General features: G+C 45.7%; 1 protein-coding gene across 1 annotated transcript; it reads right to left on the reverse strand.

The window, feature by feature from the left end:
- Positions 1–2,368: 2,368 nt before the first annotated feature.
- On the reverse strand, positions 2,369–3,394 carry LOC120928454 (olfactory receptor 52K1-like). Its single transcript, XM_040339554.1, has one exon. The coding sequence runs from the start codon at positions 3,392–3,394 to the stop codon at positions 2,453–2,455; it is 942 nt and encodes a 313-aa protein (XP_040195488.1). The 3' UTR covers positions 2,369–2,452.
- Positions 3,395–23,728: the final 20,334 nt, after the last annotated feature.

The following is a 23,728-nucleotide window of genomic DNA, read 5'->3' on the forward strand; positions in this document are numbered from 1 at the left end:
GCAGGGCTGCTATCAAAGTGATTTGCCAAGCGATATTTGCTTTGGCCAATTGTCAGGAGATCAATTGACCTTTTTCCTAATTCTGGAATTGCTGCGCTTCTCTCTTCTGTCACTAGATTGCGGGGTATCTGGTGGCATTCTGTCAAGTTCTCCAACCCGTCATAAACTCCAACCGCTAAACTTCCGGATTATTTAAAACCAGCAGTAATTGGAGTTTTTTTTACGAATTGGTGGTTGGACACAACACTGGCAACCGCATAGAGTCCGGTGCAGGATATTATGAGTGGAGATTCTAACTGCGCTCCGATACGGGCCAACAAAATGGCCTCCTCCGAGGCGGCGACAAGTTTGTCCTCGTTAGCCGCTGTGCTGTCAAAACAGGTCAGTCCCCCTGTACCGGACTCTATTTAGTTGTCAAAATCTGTGATTTCTAAGGTTTGGAACTGACGTGGCTGGAGTTTCTGATGGGTTGGAGATATTAACAGAACAGTAGATAAGACAAGGGCATTGCAGGAACAGATTAGAAATACATGGGGTGTCTCAGCCAAATGGCTGGGGTTTTCTTGAATCCCTTGGCCTGCTGGGAGAGCCTATTTATTTGGGTGGAGTCAGGTGTTCTGTGCCACCTGTATTGCTGTCTGGGTGGGCATGTGTTGTACTGCCCCGGGCTGGTAGACCAAAGCCTAAGGCCTATCCATCTGTCTGCTAGACTGTCTGAGAGCCTATCCAGAAGAAAGAGAGCAGATTAGGGTTGGTACTGTGGCTTGAAGTCCGACCAAAAGTGACGGCCGTAGAACCTGTCATGGTCGGAGGTAGAGGGGAAGCTATCACCAGTAAGGGACCATCCGCCTTATTACCAGGGACCACAGTGAGTAGCTGAAGCAAGTACCTGAGCAGTATTCTCACCACCCGGGGACGGTGAAGAATTAGGAAACTTCAGCAGGTGCCAAGCCAGGGACTCAGCCAGCGGAGGTGATGCTTGCAGGGCAGTCTTGTGTGCCAAGCTAGGGACCCAGCAGGAACATGGGGGTGACACCTTAGGAGTATCTGTGAGTGCCAAGCTAGGGACCCAGTAGGGAAGAGGGGGTGACGGTTGAGGAAAATACTGTGTGAGAAGGTTGGAAGAGCTCAGGTTATCCAGTGGCAATGGATCGGAAAGTCTAGTGAGAGGAACTGGGAGCTCAGTGGAGTGAAGATCTACAAGAGGGTATTGTAGAGGAAGGAAAGGAGTTTGTTACAACTTGTGTTAGAAACTGTTATGCCTTGTACACACGATTGGAATTTCCCATGGAAAAAGTCAGATGGACTTTTTCCATTGGAAATTTCTACCGTGTGTATGCCTCATCTGAGAAATTCCAATGAATTCCATCAGAGTTTAAACATGTTCTATTTTACTCTGATGGAATTCCGTCAGAATTCCGATGTGAGTTTGGTCGGACAAAGGTGTGTACGGGGCATTACAAGACTGTTGCCATAAGGCCTCGTACACACGACCGAACATGTCTGCTGAAACTGGTCCGCAGACCAGTTTCAGCTGACAGATCCGACCGTGTGTACAGCCTAGCAGACAGGTTTCCAGCAGACAAAAGTTTTAAAGCAGGCTTTAAAACTTGTCGGCTAGAAACCCGTCTGTCCGACATGTCCGCTGGTTAGTACACCTAACCAGCGGACAGAAATCCGGCACGTCCGCAAACCAGGAAGTAAAATACTTCCACGCATGCGTCAAATCCATTTGACGCTTGCGTGGAAGTATTTTACTTCCTGGTTTGCGGACGTGGCGGCGTCAACGACACCGCCACGTCACTGCGCTGTCTGTCCACGGGGATTTCGGTTTGATGGTGTGTACAACCATCAGACCGAAATCTCCCCGCGGACATGTCCAATGAAAACGGTCCACGGACCGTTTTCATCGGACATGTCCCCTTGCCTGTACGGGGCCTAAGAGACAGCAGTCCTACTCATGAAGATGTGGTGTCTTGCTTATGCCTTTCCCTGCATGGCTGTATACCTATAGAAGTCTCGGAGTCTGCTAATTGCAACCACTAAAGGGTGAACTGGCCCTAACCCTCTCTCCCACAGTTCTGTTTGAGAGACAATACATCTCAAGAAATGTCGTCAATATACCTTGCATTACACCCACCATGCCTTGTAACCTACTCTACACAGAAGGATGTCAGCTGTCCCTAACTCTGGGGGTTCTCATTAGACTAAAGGGGGCCCGTGATCTTGCTACAAATAAAAAAAAAATCTAGTCTTGTGTTTCAAATGAACTGTTTTAATAGGAAGACATGGTGAGCCCAGATTCACAATAAAATCCAGGAGATTCAATGAATGAATAAATTAATACACATTTTATTGCAACCTTGGTTTAGTATTCGAAACAAACCCATACTAAAAAAAATACAGCTTTGGTAAATGAGGTCTAGTCTGTGATGGAACTCGTAGTTGATATTCATTTCAAAAGTTGTGTGATGACCTTGTAAACGGCAGTCCTGATCTCCTTGGTCTTCACGCCATAAATGATGGGGTTTATGGCTGGTGGGATGAGCATGTAAAAGACGCCCACAATGACGTGTAAACACGGGACAATGTTACCTATCCTGTGGGTCACGGAGGAGAAGGCCCCCAGGGTGTAGGACGTGAGGAAGACGAAGACATGGGACGTACATGTGCTAAAGGCTTTCTTTTTGGCAGCCCTAGAGGAGAGCTTCAACACTGACCTCAGGATGAAGAAGTAGGACACAGCAATGAAGGTGACATCGCATATGGTGAGAAACATGACAACGGTCAACCCAAAGACACTATTCACAGTAATATCAGTACAAGCCAACGTCACCACTGCCATATGGTCACAATAGCAGTGGGCAATGCGGTTGTTCTGGCAGTACGGCAGTCTACTGGCCATCACTGGACATGGAGTCACTATAATGGTTCCTCTGATAAGGGAAACTGTGACTATCTTTACTATTAAGGTGTTGGTCAGTGTGGTCGTGTAATGGAGAGGGTTGCAGATTGCCACGTATCTGTCAAAGGCCATGGCCAGGAGAATTCCAGATTCAAAAGAGATGAAAAAATGGATGAAGAACATCTGAACGAGGCAGGAGAAGGAGGGGATCTCCTTGACGTTCATCCAGAAGAGGGCCAACATTCTCGGCACAACGGAGCTGCACACAATTATGTCAGCTACGAACAAAATAAAAAGCAAATAGTACATAGGGCTGTGCAGATGTCTTTCTTTCATAATCAGGCTCAGCAGCAAACTGTTCCCGATGACGGCCATCAGGTACATGACGAAGATGGGGATGGAGATCCATACGTGAGCCGACTCGCAGCCTGGAAGGCCTTCAAAGAGAAACACACGGGGGAAGGAGATTGAAAGGTTTTCTGATGGCATGATGACTTTACAGATCAGGATTTACAGGAAAGACATGTTGATCATCACCTGTAAAGATAAAAAGACATTGGTGGTCAACGCATGGAGATACAAAACATTAACGTTTAGCAATTTATAGACTTTATTACTGATCTTCTGAATATTATGAGATGTCCGAAAAAAGTCCACCCCGAATCCCCACATCTGTCACGGAATCCATGGCGAGACCTCCCCACTTTCCAACATGACTCTTAAATATAATTAAAGCACTACACATACAAACCATTCCACAGTTAGCCGTCCCCCACTGTCAGGCATTAACCCACAGTCAGATCTGAGTTATACCACGCCTACTACACCTTATCAAGCTTCTTTCGGCAACCCCTTGATAAATACGTTGACTTGTGATATGGCATCATAGAATTTACTAGGCCTTTCCAGAAGCCCAAAGTAGGTGCCCCCGGTTTGCGCCACCTCAACAGTATGGCCTTGCTTCCATAAAATAAAAGGATGTTGAGTAGCGTCCTGTGAGCCCTTAAGGGGACCACTTCCTCGACCAAACCCAGGAGACTCACCCTAACCATTACTGGAACAGTGATCAGCAGCACCTCCGACCAAAATTTAGTGATCAGAGGGCAGCTCCAAAAGACATGTTCCGCATCTCCAGCACTCCGCTTGTACTGATGGGTAGATAGATGCCAACCTAGCGGGCATATAGTAAATTCTGTGGAGGAACTTGAATTGTATTAGTCTATCCCTGGCTGACACCAGGTGTTCACTAGATATGTGCATTCCCGTTCGTACGAATGTTATTTTCATACGAAAATGTTCATTTTCGTACCCGCAGAATAATGTGTACATACGAAAAAATGAAAGCACCAAAATACGAAAACGACGGGATTACGAATGAGCCGCATAACGAACAACCGCAAATACGAACGAAGGATCCGACGAAAATACGACAAAACGAAAACGGCAAAAGAACGAAAATGACATCTATAACAAAAGATTTGCACTCTGTATCTTGTTTGAATCCCTTCTCTGTTCGCACCCTCAGTCGTATGCTCACATGACATCCACAACAAAAGACCCGCACCCTGTATTTTGAATTCTTTTTTTCTGTTCGTATTTTGGATTCAACAGAATGCAAATCTTTTGCCACAGATGTCACATGAACACACGACCGAAAACACCTAAAGAAAAAGGACCCAAAACACAGAATGCAAATCCCTTGCCACAGATGTCATTTTCGTTTTTTTGAATGGGCAGTGAGTGTAGTTAGTGAAGCAGCTTCTCTTTTGTGCTGAGTAGTACAGTAAAGCCAAATAAACTTTTCTGTGGATTTTCATCTGAAGGGAGATCAGTTGGCCAGACTTTTGAACCCAAAAATGGTTTTCTGATGGAGTTTCAAAACGAACAAATTTTCTGAGAACGAATGGAAAACGATCGTTTTTATGTTTGTTGTTAAAAAAGTCTGACCAAGTGTATGGGGCTTAACAATAGTTAATATGGATCAGCCGCGTGTTGAAAGTGCCGCGAATCCCGTGATATATTTATGAAAGTACAAAATGACGAAAATCCTTTTTCTGTTCGTATCTTCAGTAGCATGCCCACATGACATCCACAACAAATTGTCATAGATGTCACACGAACACACGACCGAAAACACGAACACACGACCGAAAACACGAACAGAAAAAGGAATCCAAAACACAGAATGCAAATCATTGACGAAAATTCACAAAAATTATTGTCTAACAAGTAACGAACATGAATTAAACAGAATAACGAACCATCCCGCATGTACGAAAATAAAACGGTAACGAAAATACGAAACGATCGGAATACGAAAAATCTCGTCGTATGAAAAACGAACGGGAACGAACAGGAAAACGGGCGTCTTACGAAAAACGAACGGAAACGAACCTACGGAACGATACGAAACAGAACAAAAAAAAAAGAATTTTTTTTCTGTGCACATGTCTAGTGTTCATATTTCAATTCTTGAATGATACTTGTACGTTTTAGACTTGGTAACTTAATGAATATCTTTCTGTGGTTTCACAGACTTATAAAAACAATTGACGTTTACTTAAGTATGGTGTGATGCCTTCTCAAAACAAACAGACCTTCTACTTACACTGTTAAATGCACAAACAAAATGTTATATTGTGCACAGCTTGATAATTCAATCAAGACTTACCGTATTTACTCGAGTATAAGCCGACCCGAGTATAAGCCAAGGACCTAATTTTACCACAAAAAAATGGGAAAACGTATTGACTCGAGTATAAGCTGAGGGTGAGAATGCAGCAGCTATTGTAAGCGGAAATAAGGGTCAACAATGCCCATTTGCAGCTTCACTGTGCCCATTTGCAAACTGACCTCACTGTGCCCATTGCAGCCTGACCTCACCGTTCCCATCGCAGCCTGACCTCACGTGCCCATTGCAGCCTGACCTCACCGTGCCCATTGCAGCCTGACCTCAACGTGCCCATTGCAACCAGACCTCACTGTGCCCATTGCAGCCAGACCTCACTGGGCCCATTGCAACCAGACCTCACTGTGCCCATTGCAGCCAGAACTCACTGGGCCCGTTGCAGCCTGACCTCACAGTGCCCATTGCAGCTAGACCTCACCGTGCCCATTGCAGCCAGACCTCACTGGGCCCATTGCAACCTGACCTCACTGTGCCCATTGCAGCCTGACCTCACTGTGCCCATTGCAGCCAGACCTCACTGGGCCCATTGCAGCCAGACCTCACTGTGCCCATTGCAGCCAGACCTCACTGGGCCCGATGCAGCCTGACCTCACCGTGCCCATTGCAGCCTGACCTCACCGTGTCCATTGCAGAATCTGATCTGTGTACCCGAGTCTGTGACTTTTAAAAAATTGCGCTCCTCCTTGTGTTGTTCCGTGATAGGCGGAACACTGAACACAGGCGGAACACCCAGTTTCCCAGCAAACACTGTGTTCAGTGTTCCGCCTATCATGATCGCCCTCTCGTTCATGATAGACGAGAGGACGAGAGGGTTATCATGATAGGCGGAACACTGAACACAGTGTTTGCTGGAAAACCGAGTGTTCCGCCTATCACGGAACAGCACAAGGAGGAGCGCGATTCTTTAAAACTGCACGGCCGCCGTCTATGTCACAGACTCGGGTACACAGATCGGATTTTGCAATGGACAACGTGAGGTCAGGATGCAATGGGCACGGGTAACTATACGCTGAAAAAAGCCTAACGTAAATGACGTAAAAAATTGCGCCGGCTGAACGTACATTTCTGAATCGCTGTATCTACCTAATTAGCATATTCCTCGCGTAAACACACGGAAGCGCCACCTAGCGGCCAGCCTGAAAATGCAGCATAAGATACGACGGTGTAAGACTCTTACACCTGTCGGATCTTAGGGATATCTATGCGTAACTGATTCTCTGAATCAGGCGCAAAGATACGACCTCCCGCACTCAGAGATACGACGGCGTATTAGGAGATACGCCGTCATATCTTGTCTCTGAATCTGGCCCAGTATGTTCAATTTAGATTTAGAATTAATCAATGGTTCAACACATACTATAACCAATCCAATAATACTTTACCAGGACATTAAGAAGTCTGTCATTTTGAGAAGCTTCAGTTGAGTCCCACAGGATTCCTTTCAACCTTCCTACATCTTTCCTCCTTTCAGGATCTCCTCCTTCAGCTCGAGAGAGAGAGAGAGAGATCTTCTTCCTTCAGCCTCCAGAGAGATAGAGGGACATAGCGAGCTCCAGAGATCCTTTTTCTGTGATCTTTAGCTACTTTTATCCCACCCCAAAAGTGGGTGTGTGTCTCATTACTATGTAATTGATGATGTAATGTGACAATGTGCTTTATATATTACCATGACAACCAAGTATGCGGCCATCTTGAATAATTACCAATTTCAAATTCTAGGGGCAGTGTTGTATAAGAAATGACTTCTAAGAGAATTTATGACACCCTTTAACCTAGGCTCCACAGAAAACCAAGAAAACTAAGGTTGACAATCATGTGTCAACTTCCCTAGCCATCCTGGCGTTAGCTTAAATATATGGGCTAAGAATGTTTACCCCACATAATTTAGCTGAGGCTATTAGTTAAAGTCCTTGAACCTAAAGTCATTGGAATTTAACTCTAATGCCGCGTACACACGATCAGAAGTTCCACCCCCCTGTCTGCAACCTTTATCACAACAATCTATATATATACATAAATGGGTTTTCGAATAATACAACAGATACATTATTAAGATATATGAAATAAGCCTCCAGAGGTTGTTAGGAGTTCCTCCAGAGGTTGTTAGGGGTTCCTCCAGAGGTTGTTAGGAGTTCCTCCAGAGGTTGTTAGGGGTTCCTCCAGAGGTTGTTAGGAGTTCCTCCAGAGGTTGTTAGGGGTTCCTCCAGAGGTTGTTAGGGGTTCCTCCAGAGGTTGTTAGGGGTTCCTCCAGAGGTTGTTAGGGGTTCCTCCAGAGGTTGTTAGGAGTTCCTCCAGAGGTTGTTAGGAGTTCCTCCAGAGGTTGTTAGGAGTTCCTCCAGAGGTTGTTAGGAGTTCCTCCAGAGGTTGTTAGGGGTTCCTCCAGAGGTTGTTAGGAGTTCCTCCAGAGGTTGTTAGGAGTTCCTCCAGAGGTTGTTAGGAGTTCCTCCAGAGGTTGTTAGGGGTTCCTCCAGAGGTTGTTAGGAGTTCCTCCAGAGGTTGTTAGGAGTTCCTGCAGAGGTTGTAAGGGGTTCCTCCAGCGGTTGTTAGGGGTTCCTCCAGAGGTTGTTAGGAGTTCCTCCAGAGGTTGTTAGGAGTTCCTCCAGAGGTTGTTAGGGTTTCCTCCAGAGGTTGTTAGGGGTTCCTCCAGAGGTTGTTAGGAGTTCCTCCAGAGGTTGTTAGGGGTCCTTTGAGTGATGAGCACTTTCTGCCCCTCAGATAAGTCACCATTGATACCAATTATCTTTTACAAAATCTTTCCGCCCAGCCTGTTGTCAAATGACAACTGGGCGGGAAATTTGTAATTTTTGGTGGACCTCATATGACGTCCTCCTGAAACAAGTCACACTGCATACCGATCTGTCATCAGCTGTGCCCATTTGACCTGATCACCCAAAAGAATAATCAATACCACTGGTGTCCCCATTGGAGGATTCCCCCCTCTCTTCCTGTTCTGGTGACAGCTAAAACATTTTTGGATTTTCTGTTACTTTCTATCTCATAGAAAACAGTGACACCGAGACATACAGAGAGGGTAAATCTCCCCAGTGGGGGGAGGGGGTAAAGAACCCAGGACTATGTCCCCTGTCAATGCTTCCTCTGTCCAGAACCAGCACCATCCAAGACTCTTTAACCCACCCAGTCACCAGCCACAACACAGTTTAGGGTAAAAACCTGCAGACTACTTTATTTTCACACGTTACACAGATACCTTAATAACACTCCCCCACCCATGGAAAACAGGGCGGGTTAAACTGTCCGATGACAACAGACACACAGATCAGGTGTATTCACACTTCTCATCAGTAAACAGTCTTATCCACAGGGGGCTGCTGGAGGAATCCCCCCTCTCTCTTTCCTCACAGCAAACACACACATCCCATAATAGTTGAGGCAGACAGACAAAGTAGACAATAGAATACAGTCACACCCCAAACCATCTCAGCAAAGGAGCACACAACAGCCTGAGACAGCACACAATATATACATATATACAACATTGAGTCTGACTAGCACAGATCATAGAGGGGTTTTCAGTCCCCCTGTACCCCTATTAGAGAAACGGGGGGATCTACACGTAAGAGGGGTTCCGGGGAAGCTGGACAAGAAACCTCCAGAACTCTCCAAGGTAAGTTGAGTTGCACAAACCCCCCACCCAAAGTGACTCCCGTCACAGGTACCAATTATCTTTTAGGATATCTGTAACAAAACGTCCCCCACACTCCGCTTGAGTGCTTTCATCATATACCACTTCCTTCCAGTTTGTATTAATACTAAAAATAATAATAATAATAATAATAATAATAATAATAATAATAATAATAATAATAATAATGTTAATAATAATAATAATAATAATAATAATAAAATAATAGTGCTAATAATAATAGTAATAATAGCAAAATACTTCTACTGCCACTTAAAATAATAATAATAAAAATAATAATAATAACAACAATAATAATAACAAAATACTACTACTACTACCACTACTATTAATAATAATAACAACAATAATAAAAAAAATAGAATAACAACAACGACAGAAATAAAAATAACAAAATACTACCACTACTATTAATGATAATAACAAAATACTACTGCTACTATTACTATTACTACTACTACTAATAATAATAATAATAATAATAATAATAATAATAACAATATAATAATAATAATAATAATAATAATAATAATAATAATAATAATAATAATGTTAATAATAATAATAATAATAATAACAATAAAATAATAATAATAATAATAATAATAATAATAATAATAATAATAATAATAATAACAATAAAATAATAATAATAATAATAATAATAATAATAATAATAATAACAATAAAATAATAATAATAATAATAATAATAACAATATAATAATAATAATAATAATAATAATAATAATAATAATAATAATAATAATAATAATAATACCACCATATTGATATTGGCCGTCCTATGAGGATTTATCGGAGGAGACGCTGGGGAATTGTGGGTAATTATACACAGAGGGGTCATTTCAGTCTGTAGAGGAAGTTCAGAGGGCGGTAAATCTGCACGGCTAAGACAGGTAAGTAAGGAAATGCTTCTTCCTGCACAGAGGGGGATCTGTGACCTTCCTGAGGTCTGACCTCATCTCTCCTATACTGGAGGTTTCATGGTTTAGTTTTCCTTAAAAGCCTCCCTAATGAGGCCCCTCCTACCCCCCCCCCCCCCCCGCCCCCATAATACTCACATGGGCTGCCCTGGCCATTGTTACACAGCTGGTTAGATGGAAAATGTCATGTGATAAATAATACATTTCTATACGTACAGGTAGAATAATACACCAGAAGAAAACACAAGGACAGCCCATGAGGGGTGGGGGGAGGGGCTTGTCTCTACAATAAGGTAGGTGTATACACTTACCTCCACTCCATCTATTCTGAACCCAAAGTGCTCAGTGGATCTGCACATGTGGTGTTGCATGTTTGTACAACACAGAGGAAGGCATTGTGTATAGAAGGAACAAACAGGTCAACATGAGGGGGTGGGGCAACATGGGGGGCAACATGCCGGGAGCTGCCTGTAGGGAAGGAGAGCATAAATTATACAAAAAAGATGGCAACCACCCCAATTTATAACTAACTAGCCTGTACAGCCCATCTATCCAACCACATGGAGGGGCTATATATGCACCAACTTGGAGACTCTCAGATAAAGGACCGCAATATACAGAGGAGCCATGGTGAGGCGCTGTGGCTTCCAAATATATTTGCAACTAAACCATCTTGTTGGACGTGGTCAATAGTTTTTTTGGCAGGCTAGCCTGTAAGTGTTCTGGGAAATGTTCCCTTTGTTTGTGAAGGAGAACAAAAGCCTGTCCATAAATCTGGTTACCAGGGTGGGAAAACTGGACCCCCAGATGGGAAGGTCTAGCAGGGTCCTGCCTGCTTGCCTGGCCGGTGCTTGAAAGCTGTCGGTAAACCATGGAGGGAGGGGGGGGGCTGTGAGTAGTCAGATACCGCCATTGCCAGCCTGACCATGAGGGTAATTGGATGCAGACTGAGCTGTCAATAGAGATCCTGCCAACCTATACAGCAACAGAGAGGACCACCCACTACTACGAAGTGGACCTCTCTTTACTCCGCAGCACCACCCGGCCTTGACTTCCCCCCAGCAGTTTCAATCAACAGCATGGGCAGACTGGAGGGTATCTGCTTCACATCCTACCCTGTAAACTCGCCCCTTTCACCCACCATGGCCGCCACATGACCTGTAGATAGGTTGACCACATGTCCCGAATTGCCTGGGATAGTCCGGCACCTTCATTCCAGGACAATACAGTGTCCCGGAATGAAACTGACAGCACCCCCCCACCCACCCTTTGTTTGATGCCCCCAAAAAACATTGCCGCTTTACTCACTGTACTTGCCCTGGCTGGGAATGTCTGGAGAGGCACAATTTCAACCCCCTGCTTGTGATTGGAGAAATCATAAATCCCGCCTCTTGTGTCTAATCACTGCTGGGCAGTGTAGAGCCAGCATTGGAACAAGGTAAAACAGGTCTCGGCCGGCCAGGACAAGTACTGTCAGTGGCAATGTGGCGGCCTTTTATGGGGACGTGATTAGTGCTTCTGGGTAGAGAGCGTACCCGCCGGCTGTGCATTAATTTGTTACAGCCCAAGATGATTTTTGGGAAGGGGGGTTGTCCCTGAATGGCAGTTTGGAAATGTGGTCACCCTACCTGTAGAGGGTCCCATAGTTTCTCATGGTGGCCCTAAGTGACATAAGCCATGCAAAGCCCCCCAAACTTTTTATACTTCCCTTTTTTGTGCTCCCTCACCGCTCTTTTCTCAGCCATAGTACAAGAATTAGTGGTGTCAGTGATCAGGGGGAGTAGTGATGTCACTTCCTTGGTCATGTGACTGTGAGCGGGCCTAGCGATTGGATGCAAGCGGCCAAAGTCACGCGTTACCCCATACCTGAAGGCCCTAGTTAGTGTTCCCAAAGGAAAGAGCAATGGAGGAGCACAAGCAGGGTGAGTATAAGGTGGTGGAGGGGTCCCTTTGTAGAGACCCTGGGCCAGATTCACAAAGAGTTACGCCGGTGTATCAGTAGATACGCCGACGTAACTCTGGATCTAAGCCCATCGTATGTCTAAATGTATTCTCAAACTGAGATACACTTAAACATGCCTAAGATACGACGGCCTGCGCCGTCGTATCTTAGGGTGCAATATTTACGTTGGTCGCTAGGTGGCGCTTCCATTGAGGTCGGCGTAGAATACGCTAGAGAGTAGTTACGCCGATTCACAAACGTACGCTTGCCCGTCGCAGTAAAGATACGCCGTTTCCGTAAGCGATACGCGGCGTAAAGATAAACATGCCCCCTAGGTGGCGTATCCTATGTTAAGTATGGCCGTCGTTCCCTCGTTGACATTTTGAAATTTAACGTCGTTTGCGTAACTCGTCCGTGAATAGGGCTGGACGTCAATTACATTCAGGTCGAAACCAATGACGTCCTTGCGACGTCATTTAGCGCAATGCACGTCGGGAAATTTTAGGGACGGCACATGCGCATTAGGTTTGGCGCGGGAACGCGCCTAATTAAAATGCTCTACGCCCCCTACCTGGCTGATTTGAATTACGCGGGCTTGCGCCGGGGGATTTACGCTACGCCGCCGCAACTTTACAGCAAGTGCTTTAAGAATCAAGCACTTGCCTGTAAAACTTGCGGTGGCGTAACGTAAATGCGATACGTTACGCCACCGCAGATCTACGTGAATCTGGCCCCCTGTTTCTCTTCCCTGTATGAAGAAGGTGACAGTGTCCCTTCCAATTACACTCGATCAGTAGGGTCAGTTATTTTGGTGTTTTGGTAAATGTGGGGGGAAATAAAAGGCGGATGAGGAATCCAGAGACGCAACACAGACACAACTTACACTCAGCGATCTGTACGTTCTCCGACTGCCGGACAGGAGAGCCCCGGTCAGTCCACCTATATATAACACAGGTGATTATACCATGGAGGTCACTCTCAGGAGAACGAGTCTCCGTCTCGGAGAGTTCAGGAATAATTGGTCCCTCCGCAGCCAAGAAACGTCTCTCCCGAGAATTCAGAAAATAAACTGTCATTATAATTATAATTAGAGATTTTTTTGTGTTTGATTAATTTCCTCCAACTCAATAAAATATGTGTGTGGATGTTCTCAGCTTCATGAGAATAATCATTACAACGTCTACTACAGGTTCATAAGTTGTGCGTCTATGTGGGCTGGTTATTAAAAAAATATAGTTAATATTTAATACTATGTATGTGAGTCTATATATATATATATACACATACAGTATATGGCCCAGATTCTCAAAAAAGTGCCTATCTTTAGGCGGGCGTAGCGTATATGATACGGCGTAAGCCCGCCTAATTCAAACTAGGCTGGTAGTGGGCGTGTTGTATGTAAATGTTTTGTGAACCCACGTAAATGACGATTTTATCGAACGGCGCATGCGCGCACATGCTCAGTACCACGTTGAATTTTCAAATTAAATTGCGCCCGCTCAATGCCTAGTCGACGTGAACGTAACTTACGTCCAGCCCCATTCACGGACGACTTACGCAAATGACGTAAAACACGACGCTGTTCCGACGTTTCCGACGTCCATACCTAACATGACTTACCCCTGTAAAGGGGTAACTTTACGCCGGCGTATGTCTTACGTAAACGATGTATCTTGATACGCCGGGCGCACGTACATTCGTGAATCGGCGTATCTAGTTCATTAGCATATTCAATGCGGAAATCTACGGAAGCGCCACCTAGCGGACAGCGTAAATATGCACCCTGAGATACGACAGTGTAAGAGACTTACGCCGCTCGTATCTTAGCCGAATTTATGCGTAACTGATTCTAAGAATCAGCCGCATAGATACGATGGCTCTCATTCGGACTTACGACGGCGTACATGGCGCTACGCCGTCGTAAGTCCTTTGAGAATCTGGGCCTATGTTTTTTCTGCAATGCATGAATCTATCCATTATTCATATAGGGGTGGAAAGGAGAGAGGGGTAGCGCCTGTGCGCCTTTCTTGGACGCACCGTTACACGGGTCTCAAGCTGCAGGCACTCGTGTTCAGGGCCGGCCTTAGGTGTTCAGGCGCCCTGTGCGAGCTAATCCTGTGGCGCCCCCCCCCCCCCCAACTTCACCCATCGCCCCCTGGTCACCTAAACATACACAAAGAGGATAACAATATTTGTAACAAATAATTTGTTTTAATAAACAAACAGACAATTTAAGTGCATGTGCAAACAATCCATGCATCTCAATGGACCCTTTCACAATGAGTCCTGCAAGCACCATCTTTTGGAGCAGTTTTTGGGTGTTGAAAAAAAAAAACGCTCCAAAAATGCCCCTCTCCATTGAAATGAGGCACTGCAAAAACGCCCTAAAACGTTAGGGTTTTAGCGGTGCTTTACCAGCACATTGGGATTGCAGATGAGGCTTTGCTCGAATAACGCCTCAATAACGCTCAAATAACCTCAAATAAATGCTCAAATAACGTTTGAATAACACTCGAATAACGTTTGAATAATGCTTGAATAACACCTCAATAAACGCTCAAATAACCTCAAATAAACGCTCGAATAACGTTTGAATAACGCTCGAATAACGTTTGAATAATGCTTGAATAACACCTCAATAAACGCTCAAATAACCTCAAATAAACGCTCGAATAACGTTTGAATAACGCTCGAATAACGTTTGAATAATGCTCGAATAACGCCTCAATAACGCTCGAATAATGTTTCAATAACGCTCGAATAACGTCTCAATAGCGCTTGAATAACGCCTCAATAACGCTCAAATAACGTCTCAATAGCGCTCGAATAACGCCTCAATATCGCTCAAATAACGCCTCAATAGCGCTCGAATAACGCCTCAATAGCGCTCGAACAACGCTCTAGTGTAAAGGGGTAAATGTGTGTTCAAAATGCAACTTTACGTGCTTTTCCCTTTGCAAACTCATCAATCACGTTGTTCATGTCCAATGTCTTCAATACATCACTTTCAATTGATAAGACTGATAAAGAGGTTAGTCTGTCATCAGTCATTGATGATCTCAGATAAGTTTTAATGAGTTTTAACTTGGAAAAGCTGCGTTCTCCTGATGCCACAGAAACCGGAATTGTTAAGAGAATCCGAAATGCTATCCACATGTTTGGAAATGTGTCAGTCGGGCCATTTCTCACTATGAAATTGAGTGTATGGCGGGGTGCTGTGACATCTTGAGGTAGTAGGCTTTGAATATGCCAAAGCTTTTCTGAAAGATCTAGACCATTAATGTCCGATTGGCTGCTCTTCTCTAAGGCCCCGTACACACGACCAGTTTCCTCGGCAGAATTCAGCTTCCGACCGAGTTTCTGGCTGAATTCTGCCGAGGAAACTGGTCGTGTGTACACTTTCGGCCGAGGAAGCCGACGAGGAGCTCGACGAGGAAATAGAGAACATGTTCTCTATTTCCTCGTTGTTCTATGGGAGCTCTCGTCCCGCCGAGCTCCTCGGCGGCTTCAGTGCTGAACTGGCCGAGGAACTCGATGTGTTTGGCACGTCGAGTTCCTCGGCCGTGTGTACGAGGCTTAATGCCTTCTGTAACTGCAGGCAACAGTCCCTTAAGTTTTCTCTTGCTGGAAGTTGTATAGAAATCTCCATACTTTGTTGTGTCGTTCCATCTGAGTAAAACGCTCCTCCAAAGATTTAGTAGCAGTATCAACCAAAACATAAAAAAAATCAATCTTAAATTTCTCCGTGGGATCTGTTAAAGGTTCATCTTGGCTTTCATATTCAAACAAAGCCTTTTTTTCTGCGAATACGAGAAGACTTTTCAAAAACAGGCTCCACATTCACTTTTTCTGCTAGTTCCTTTGCAATTTGAAAGGACCTTTCAAATCCAGACTCTCTGAAATTTATTAAAAAATTGTGACATTTTTGGATTAGGTCTGAGACTAAAATTATATCAGCAGTCTCATTCTGCATAGCTTTGCTCACAATATTAACTTGGTACAATATCTCATACCAAAAACACAATGGCCCAGATTCAAGTAGAATCGCGCAATATTTGCATGGGCAAAGAGCAAATTTTTTTCTCTGCGCCCACGCAAATATTGCGCTTTGCCCGCGATTCACGGAGCAGTTGCTCCGTAAATTGCGCGGGCAATATGCTAAGCAGCCGGGCGCAAGGCTGCCTAATGTAAATGATCCCGCCGGGGGCGGGAATCATTTAAATTAGGCGCACTCCCGCGCCGAGCGAACAGCGCATGCTCCGTCGGGAAACTTTCCCGACGTGCATTGCGGCAAATGACGTCGCAAGGACGTCATTTGCTTGTAAGTGAACGTGAATGGCGTCCAGCGCCATTCACGGTTCACTTACGTAAACTACGTTAAATTTGAACGTCGCGAGCGGGAGGCGCAGCTATACTTTAGCATTGGCTGCGCCTGCTATAGCAGGAGCAACCTTATGCTAAAGGCGCCGTATGGAAACTCCGTACCTTGCGTGAGAAGGGCCCGCACAACTTTTGTGAATCGGTGGTAGTATGCAATTTGCATACTATGCGCCGATCACAAAGGCCGCGCCCCCTAGCGGCCAACGCAAGAATGCAGCCTGGGATGTGAAGGCATAAGGAGGCTTATGTCTGTCACATCCTAGGCTGCAGTCGGTGTAACGAGGTTCCTGAATCAGGAGCACTCGTTACACCGGAGCAAGTAAGCACTTGCGCCGCGCAACCTATGGTTGCGCGGGCGCAAGTGCTTCTTGAATCTGGGCCAATGACATGATGAATTTGAACTCCACAATCTGCTGAGCTAGTGTGTTAGCCTCATGACAAATGTTCGGTTCAGTGTTGGTTTCCTCAGACAAAACAATCAATGCTTCTTGTATTTCGCCTAGATTATGTCTTAGTGGTTTAAGACAATTTATACGGCATTCCCACCGTGTGGTGCACAAAGGTTTTAAAGTGAGGCCAGAAACATGGTCAGTCAAAATTTTCCATCTCTTTACTGATCCTGAGAATAGAACATAAAGGCGCTGAATGATACCAAATAGTTGCATTGATTCCTTGCATGAGCGTACTGCATCTCCAATTACAAGATTGAGACAATGACAGCCACATGGTACAAATACTGCTCTTGGGTTTAAGTTTAGAATTTTGGATTGAACTCCGTTGTATTTTCCTGCCATATTGGCTCCATTGTCATAACCCTGTCCACGACAATTATCGATATCCAAATTTTTTCCTGAAAGAAATTCAAGGAGGAAATCACTTAATCCTTTTCCAGTTGTGTCCTCTACTTTATTGAACCCAAGGAAATGTTCCTTTACTTGAAAATTTCCAGAAACGTCTTCCAAAAATCGAATAGTAAAAGACATTTGCTCCTTATGGCTAATATCTGGAGTGCAGTCAAGAATAATGGAGAAATATTTAGCATTTCTGCAGCGTTGTAAAATGTTCTCAATTACCTGTTTCGCCATAAGATTTATTATTTCATTTTGAATGTTTTTTTCCGCAGTAGTGGTCTGCAGTTTTTTTTATACCACCCTGTGTAAGTGTTCTGCCATCACACTGTCATATTTTCCTAATAGTTCTACGAGACCTAAAAAATTTCCATTATTGGATGTAAAAAGTCGATCTGAAGATCCTCTGAAGGCCAGATTACGCTCTGCTAAAAACTGGACAATGCTTAACAGCCTCTCCATCACAGATCTCCAGTGTTGCCTTTCACGGCTCATGAGATTTTGATAGTTTTGATCGATCGCTTGTTTTGATTTCAGTCTCATTTGTGTTTCATGCCACATCTGCTGGGCTGTAAAATGACCACTGGAGGTTTCATGCGATTTCAACATACTTGACATATGTGCCCAGTCATCTGATCCTCCAAGGGCAAGCGATGTTTTGGGATTCTTATCGAATAATTTACAAGAGAAACAGAATACTTTATTGGCAGATGAGGAGTAAACCAACCATCGTCGTTTTTGCTTTTCACCACTGTCTAATTTCCTTTTGTAGAATGCTGAAGAAAAATGACTATTATAGGCATCTTTTTTAACCACTTCCAGACCTGCGCACGACGATGTACGTCCATTTTTTAAAGATGGATATCTCGGTAACGGCAGCAGCTGCTGCCACAACCGAGGTATCAATCTTTAGTGTGCGCGGTCTGGTAAACGATAACGGCGGTCTCCGCGGCGGATTCGCCGCGAGATCGCCGTTATCGGTGGCGGAAGATGGGCCCCTCCCCTCCCGCCGCTCTCCCGCGCCCTCCGCCGCTTACCGGAGCCGTCGGTAGCGGCGGAGGCGATCGGGACCGTTCGGCAGCTGAGCGGGGACGAGACTGAAGAAAAAATCTCCTTCGCCCGTCCCCATAGCTCTGCTGGGCGGAAGTGACGTCAAAACGTCAGTCCCGCCCAGCGTCTTAAAGAGACAATTTTTTTTTTTTGTCATTTGAAAAAATGACATTTCCAATTTTTTTTTTTTTTTTTTTGCATTTAAGCCTAAATATGAGATGTGATGTCTTTTTGACCCCAGATCTCATATATTAGAGGACCTGTCATGCTTTTTTCTATTACAAGGGATGTTTACATTCCTTGTAATAGGAATAAAAGTGATCAATTTTTTTTTTTTTCAGTGTAAAAAGTAATAAAATAAATAAAAATAAATAAGAAAACCGCAAAAAAAATGTTTTAAAGCGCCCCGTCCCGACGAGCTCGCGCGCAGAAGCGAACGCATACGCGAGTAGCGCCCGCATATGAAAACGGTGTTCAAATCACACAAGTGAGGTATCGCCACGATCGTTAGAGCGAGAGCAATAATTCTAGCCCTAGGACTACTCTGTAGCTCAAAAAAAGCAAACTCTAGAATTTTTTAAACATCGCCTATCGAGATTTTTAAGGGTAAAAGTTTGACGCCATGCCACGAGCGGGCGCAATTTTTAAGCGTGACATGTTGGGTATCATTTTACTCGGCGTAACATTATCTTTCACAATATATAAAAAAATTGGGCCAAATTTATTGTTGTCTTATTTTTTAATTAAAAAAAGGGAATTTTTTCCAAAAAAAGTGCGCTTGTAAGACCGCTGCGCAAATATGGTGTGACAAAAAGTATTGCAATGACCACTATTTTATTCTCTAGGGTGTTAGAAAAAAAACATATAATGTTTGGGGGTTTTAAGTATTTTTCTAGCAGAAAAAAATGTTTTAGTCTTGCAAACACCAAATCTGAAAAACACCTAAGGTCTGGAAGTGGTTAAAATCAACATCTTGCACCTGTACAGGACAAACCTCTAAAATGCTATCAATATTCTTAGAAATCAATTTTGGCCACAAAGCAGGATCTGTGAAGCTTGATTTTTCACATGTGTTTGTTTCATCAGAAGACACTTGGCGTGCGCATGCGCGCGGCGCCGACATCAGACATGTTCTGAGGAGCTCCGCACACCTCCGGCCCTAACAAGTTTTAATAAGCATTTAGAGCGAGCGGATCGTCTTTTCTACCGCATTACCCCACGGAGAATGCAGCGGAGGACAGCTGGGAACAAGTACCACCAGCGTAAGCCCTCACAGAGCGCCCGGCAGACCAGGTCTTCACAGGCCCAGAAGTTGTCCCCGTCAGGCAAAATGGTACTGGGGAAGGGGGATTCGACACGCGCGGCGGCTTCCAGGTCCAGCCTTCATCTTCCCGGACCGCCAAGGAACAGAGCAGAGGGGTTGAGGAGCGGGAGAGTCCCCAGCTGAATCCGGGATCCCCGTGGATGGCACAGCCGCCGATGGAGGTGGTGAATGACTTCCCACCCCTGCAGCCCTCCATGACTCAGATGGCGATGAGAGACTCAGGTACTGGGAGGGGGGGCAGTGCGCGCTCTGCGGCGACAGCCGCAGCGTGGGGTCCTGGCTCTGTCTCTATCCAGGCTGAGGTACACAGAGATCCCTTCTCCTCACAGTCTCCAGACCCGCTCCCCTCCCCACAAAATGGCTGCTCACAGCACTCTCCATCTGCCAGCTCCCCTGACAGAGCACTGCTATTCTCTGCCTCCCCTGTCTCCTCCACTGATAGACAAATGGCGGAACTTGTTGAACTGACCTACAGCCAGACTAGCTCTGCGCTTTCGCAGGCCCCAGTGACTGCTGCTGCCCATTACTCTGGAGATACGGTATTGCTGGCTAGGTTTTCTGCCCTTTTACAGCAAGAATTGACGAAGGCTTGTACAATGATCACCTCCGGAATGAAGGCTGATTTTCAAAACATTGGAGAGCGACTGGACAGTATTGAGACTAAAATGGATGGCACAGTTAAGCGTGTGAATCAAAATTCCAGGATGATTACTTCCCTGCAGGACCAACTGGACCAGGCCAACGCAAAGATCGAAGATCTAGAAAATAGGTCCAGGCGCTACAATTTCCGCGTGCGCGGTCTCCCGGAGACGGTCCTTGACCTGGAGGAGGCTGTCCATGCTTTGATGACGCAGCTGATACCGGACATTTCCCCTCATCAGTTGGAGTTAGATAGGGTCCATCGTGCCTTAACGGCTCCCAGGCCTGACGGTTTGCCGCGAGATGTTATTGTCAAGCCACATTACTACAGAATTAAGGAGAAGGTGATGATGGCGGCTAGGTCGCAGGGAAACGTGCCCGTCTTGGAACATTCGGTTCAGATATTTGCCGACATCTCCCAATCGACGATTCAGAAGAGGAGGGCGTTGAAGCCTCTTTTGGGCCATCTAATTGATCACCGCATTAAATATCGATGGTCGTTTCCGTTTAGACTCTCCTTCTCATACAAGGGGAAACCCCATTCCTTTTCTACCTTCCAGTCTGGTGAGGAGCTGCTCCGGGGATTGGGACTAATCTCGACGGACCCGAGGGTCCCCTCCAGCGCCTCTGAGATGAGGAATAGGCCAGTGTCCCCCCTCTGGTCCCAGCAAGGCCACCCTAACAAGAGCAAGAAGCCCACCTTAAACACTTGAATGCCTGTGAATTTGTTCACCTTTTCTTACAGGTTGTGGTGGTTTGGCCCTCTCTGAACTGCGGCCGTGGTTCGGTTGGAAAGTGGTTGAGACCATCCTGAGATTACGTTCTGTGCCTTAATCTTTATGTTTCTTATATATATTTTATGTTTTTGGTTCTTAGTTTGTACCAATCTTTTAGCTTTCCGGTAAGGTGGCAGACCTAGATATGACCTTTGGGCCTGGGTCCCCCCTTGCTCTCCTTATGGAGCTCTATTGACCGATTCAGCCCGCTCTTCTCATTTTGCGACTGAATTGGGCTAAGGTGGAAACGCGTGCCACTTAGAGTGAACTTGCCTCCTCCTAGCTGGTGGAGGCGACTTTACGTTGAGTGCTGGGAGTTGATTGCTCCCAGGGACACACTGGTTTACGGTGTGTTACAAAATATTCTGCAGTTATTGTTTATGCTCTAGAATGACCTTTCTCTCATATTACGCCCCTAATGTAGGCCAATTGCCCTTCTTTCGCTCCATGTTGGACGTAATAATGCCTCATGTGGCGGGTCATGTGGTGTTTGGGGGAGATAGCAATACCTCATTAGATCGGATTCTCGACAAATCTAACCCTGGGAGAGCTGTTCTGAAACATGTCCCTAGGCGGAGCAGCGCTATGGCACGTCTCCTTCACAGCTATGACCTGATAGACGTTTGGAGGGACTTCCATCCTACTGCTAGGGATTTTACGTATTATTCCCATGTCCACAAAACGTACTCGCGTATAGACCACCTGTTTACGCTCTCTCCTTTGCTTCCGTATGTCTCGTCGGCTAAAATATCTCCTATGGTGTGGTCAGATCACTCGTCGGTTCAAATAGTGTTGACAGACCTTTGGTCTAAGTCAGACCCGTCGCCGTGGCGATTAAATGAGTCCCTGTTGAATGACCCTGTCCTCGAAAAGGAGGTGGAGAGGGCTATTCAACTTTACTTTCAGGAAAATTTTTCCCCGGGGGTTTCTCCGGGAACACTCTGGGCTGCTCATAAGGTCACCATTCGGGGGGTATTGCTGCAATTGGCCTCTAGAGTGAAGCGGGAACGGGAGCAAACTATCCGGCATCAGGAGGATGAGCTAAATCGGCTTATGCACGACCAAACAGCTAACCCACATATTGACTTTAGAAACCAGATCGATGAGGCCCGGACGGCCCTGAACTTGAGCCTAACCACTAAGGCTGAAAAATCCGTCCGATGGGCCCGCCACCTATATTACACCTTAGGCGATAAACCAAATACGCTATTAGCAAGAAAATTAACTCCTCGGCCATTTAGTCCTGGTCTCCCTAAACTGCGGTTGAGATCTGGATTGACTACTCAAAATCCCCAGTCCATACTCCGAGAATTCTCCGCGTTCTACTCTAAATTATACACACCCCCGAGGGCCTTCGATGCGGTTGAGGCGGAGGACTTTCTGCGAGACTTGCCCCTCCCCATGTTGTCCACAGACCATGTGGAGATAATGGAGGCGGAGTTTACGCCGGGTGAAATTGCAGCTGCTATTAAATCCCTAAATCCATCGAAATCGCCGGGCCCTGATGGCTTCACAGGTCATTATTATCGTAAGTATGCCGAGATATTGATCCCACATATTTGTGCCTTTTTTAATGACCTGAGAAAGGGTTCTCCCCTTCCGCCACACGAAAATAGGGCCTTTATACACGTCATTCCCAAACCTAATAAGGATCTCGGCGATTGTGCAAACTATCGCCCTATATCGCTGATAAACATCGATCTTAAATTGCTAACAAAGGTACTAGCTACGCGTATGAATTTGTTTTTACCTAAATACATCCATCCAGATCAGGTGGGCTTTGTGCCTCATAGGCAGGCCTCGGATCAGACTAGACGCGTTATAGACGTAATATCGGCCCTGAATTCTGGTTGGGATGGAGGAGGGAAGCGGGGTGCCTTGCTATTGTCATTGGACTTGTGTAAGGCCTTTGATTCCCTGTCTTGGGATTACCTTTTTTTCATACTTGGGCGGTATGGGTTTGGGTCAAATTTTTTGACGACGCTTCGCTCGGTTTACACAGCCCCTACTGCAAATCTTTTGTTTAAAGGCTATCGATCCCCGGATATACATATAGGTAGAGGTACCCGTCAGGGCTGCCCATTATTCCCCCTGTTGTTCATTATGGCCTTAGAACCTCTCGCTATTAAGATTAGAACACATCCGGAGGGGGCGTGGCTACCGGGCTTTCTGCATGGACGTGTAGGCAGAGAGCTCCGCGCCAATCGTAGGGAAATCAACTTACCGAGGCTCCGTCTACAGCTCTATCCCCTCCAGATCGCTCCACCAGATCGCCCAGCATCCCGAGATGGCTCGCAAGAGGAAAACGGCTCCGCAGGTACAGAAGCTGTCCCACTTCTTCTCCCCGGCGTCCCGCGGCCTAGTCCAAGATGGCGCCGGCGGCGCCTCGCCGTCCTCCTCCAGCGGCTCCGGTTCGGCCCCAACGAGTCCCAACCTACTTCCAGGTGAGGCACATAGGTCCCCCGAGATCTCCTCACCCCTGGTGCGCAGCCCAGCGAAATCCAAGCCGCGGCTTTCCCCTGAAAGCTCCGGTGGGAGAGTGGACATACTGCAGGACTCATTGAATGA

This window comes from Rana temporaria, chromosome 2 (assembly GCF_905171775.1).
Source record: "Rana temporaria chromosome 2, aRanTem1.1, whole genome shotgun sequence".
NCBI classification, from domain to species: domain Eukaryota; kingdom Metazoa; phylum Chordata; class Amphibia; order Anura; family Ranidae; genus Rana; species Rana temporaria.

Coding starts and splice junctions, on each gene's coding strand:
- LOC120928454 (XM_040339554.1), bottom strand. CDS start 3,394: ATGCCATCAGAAAACCTTTCAATCTCCTTCCCCCGTGTGTTTCTCTTT.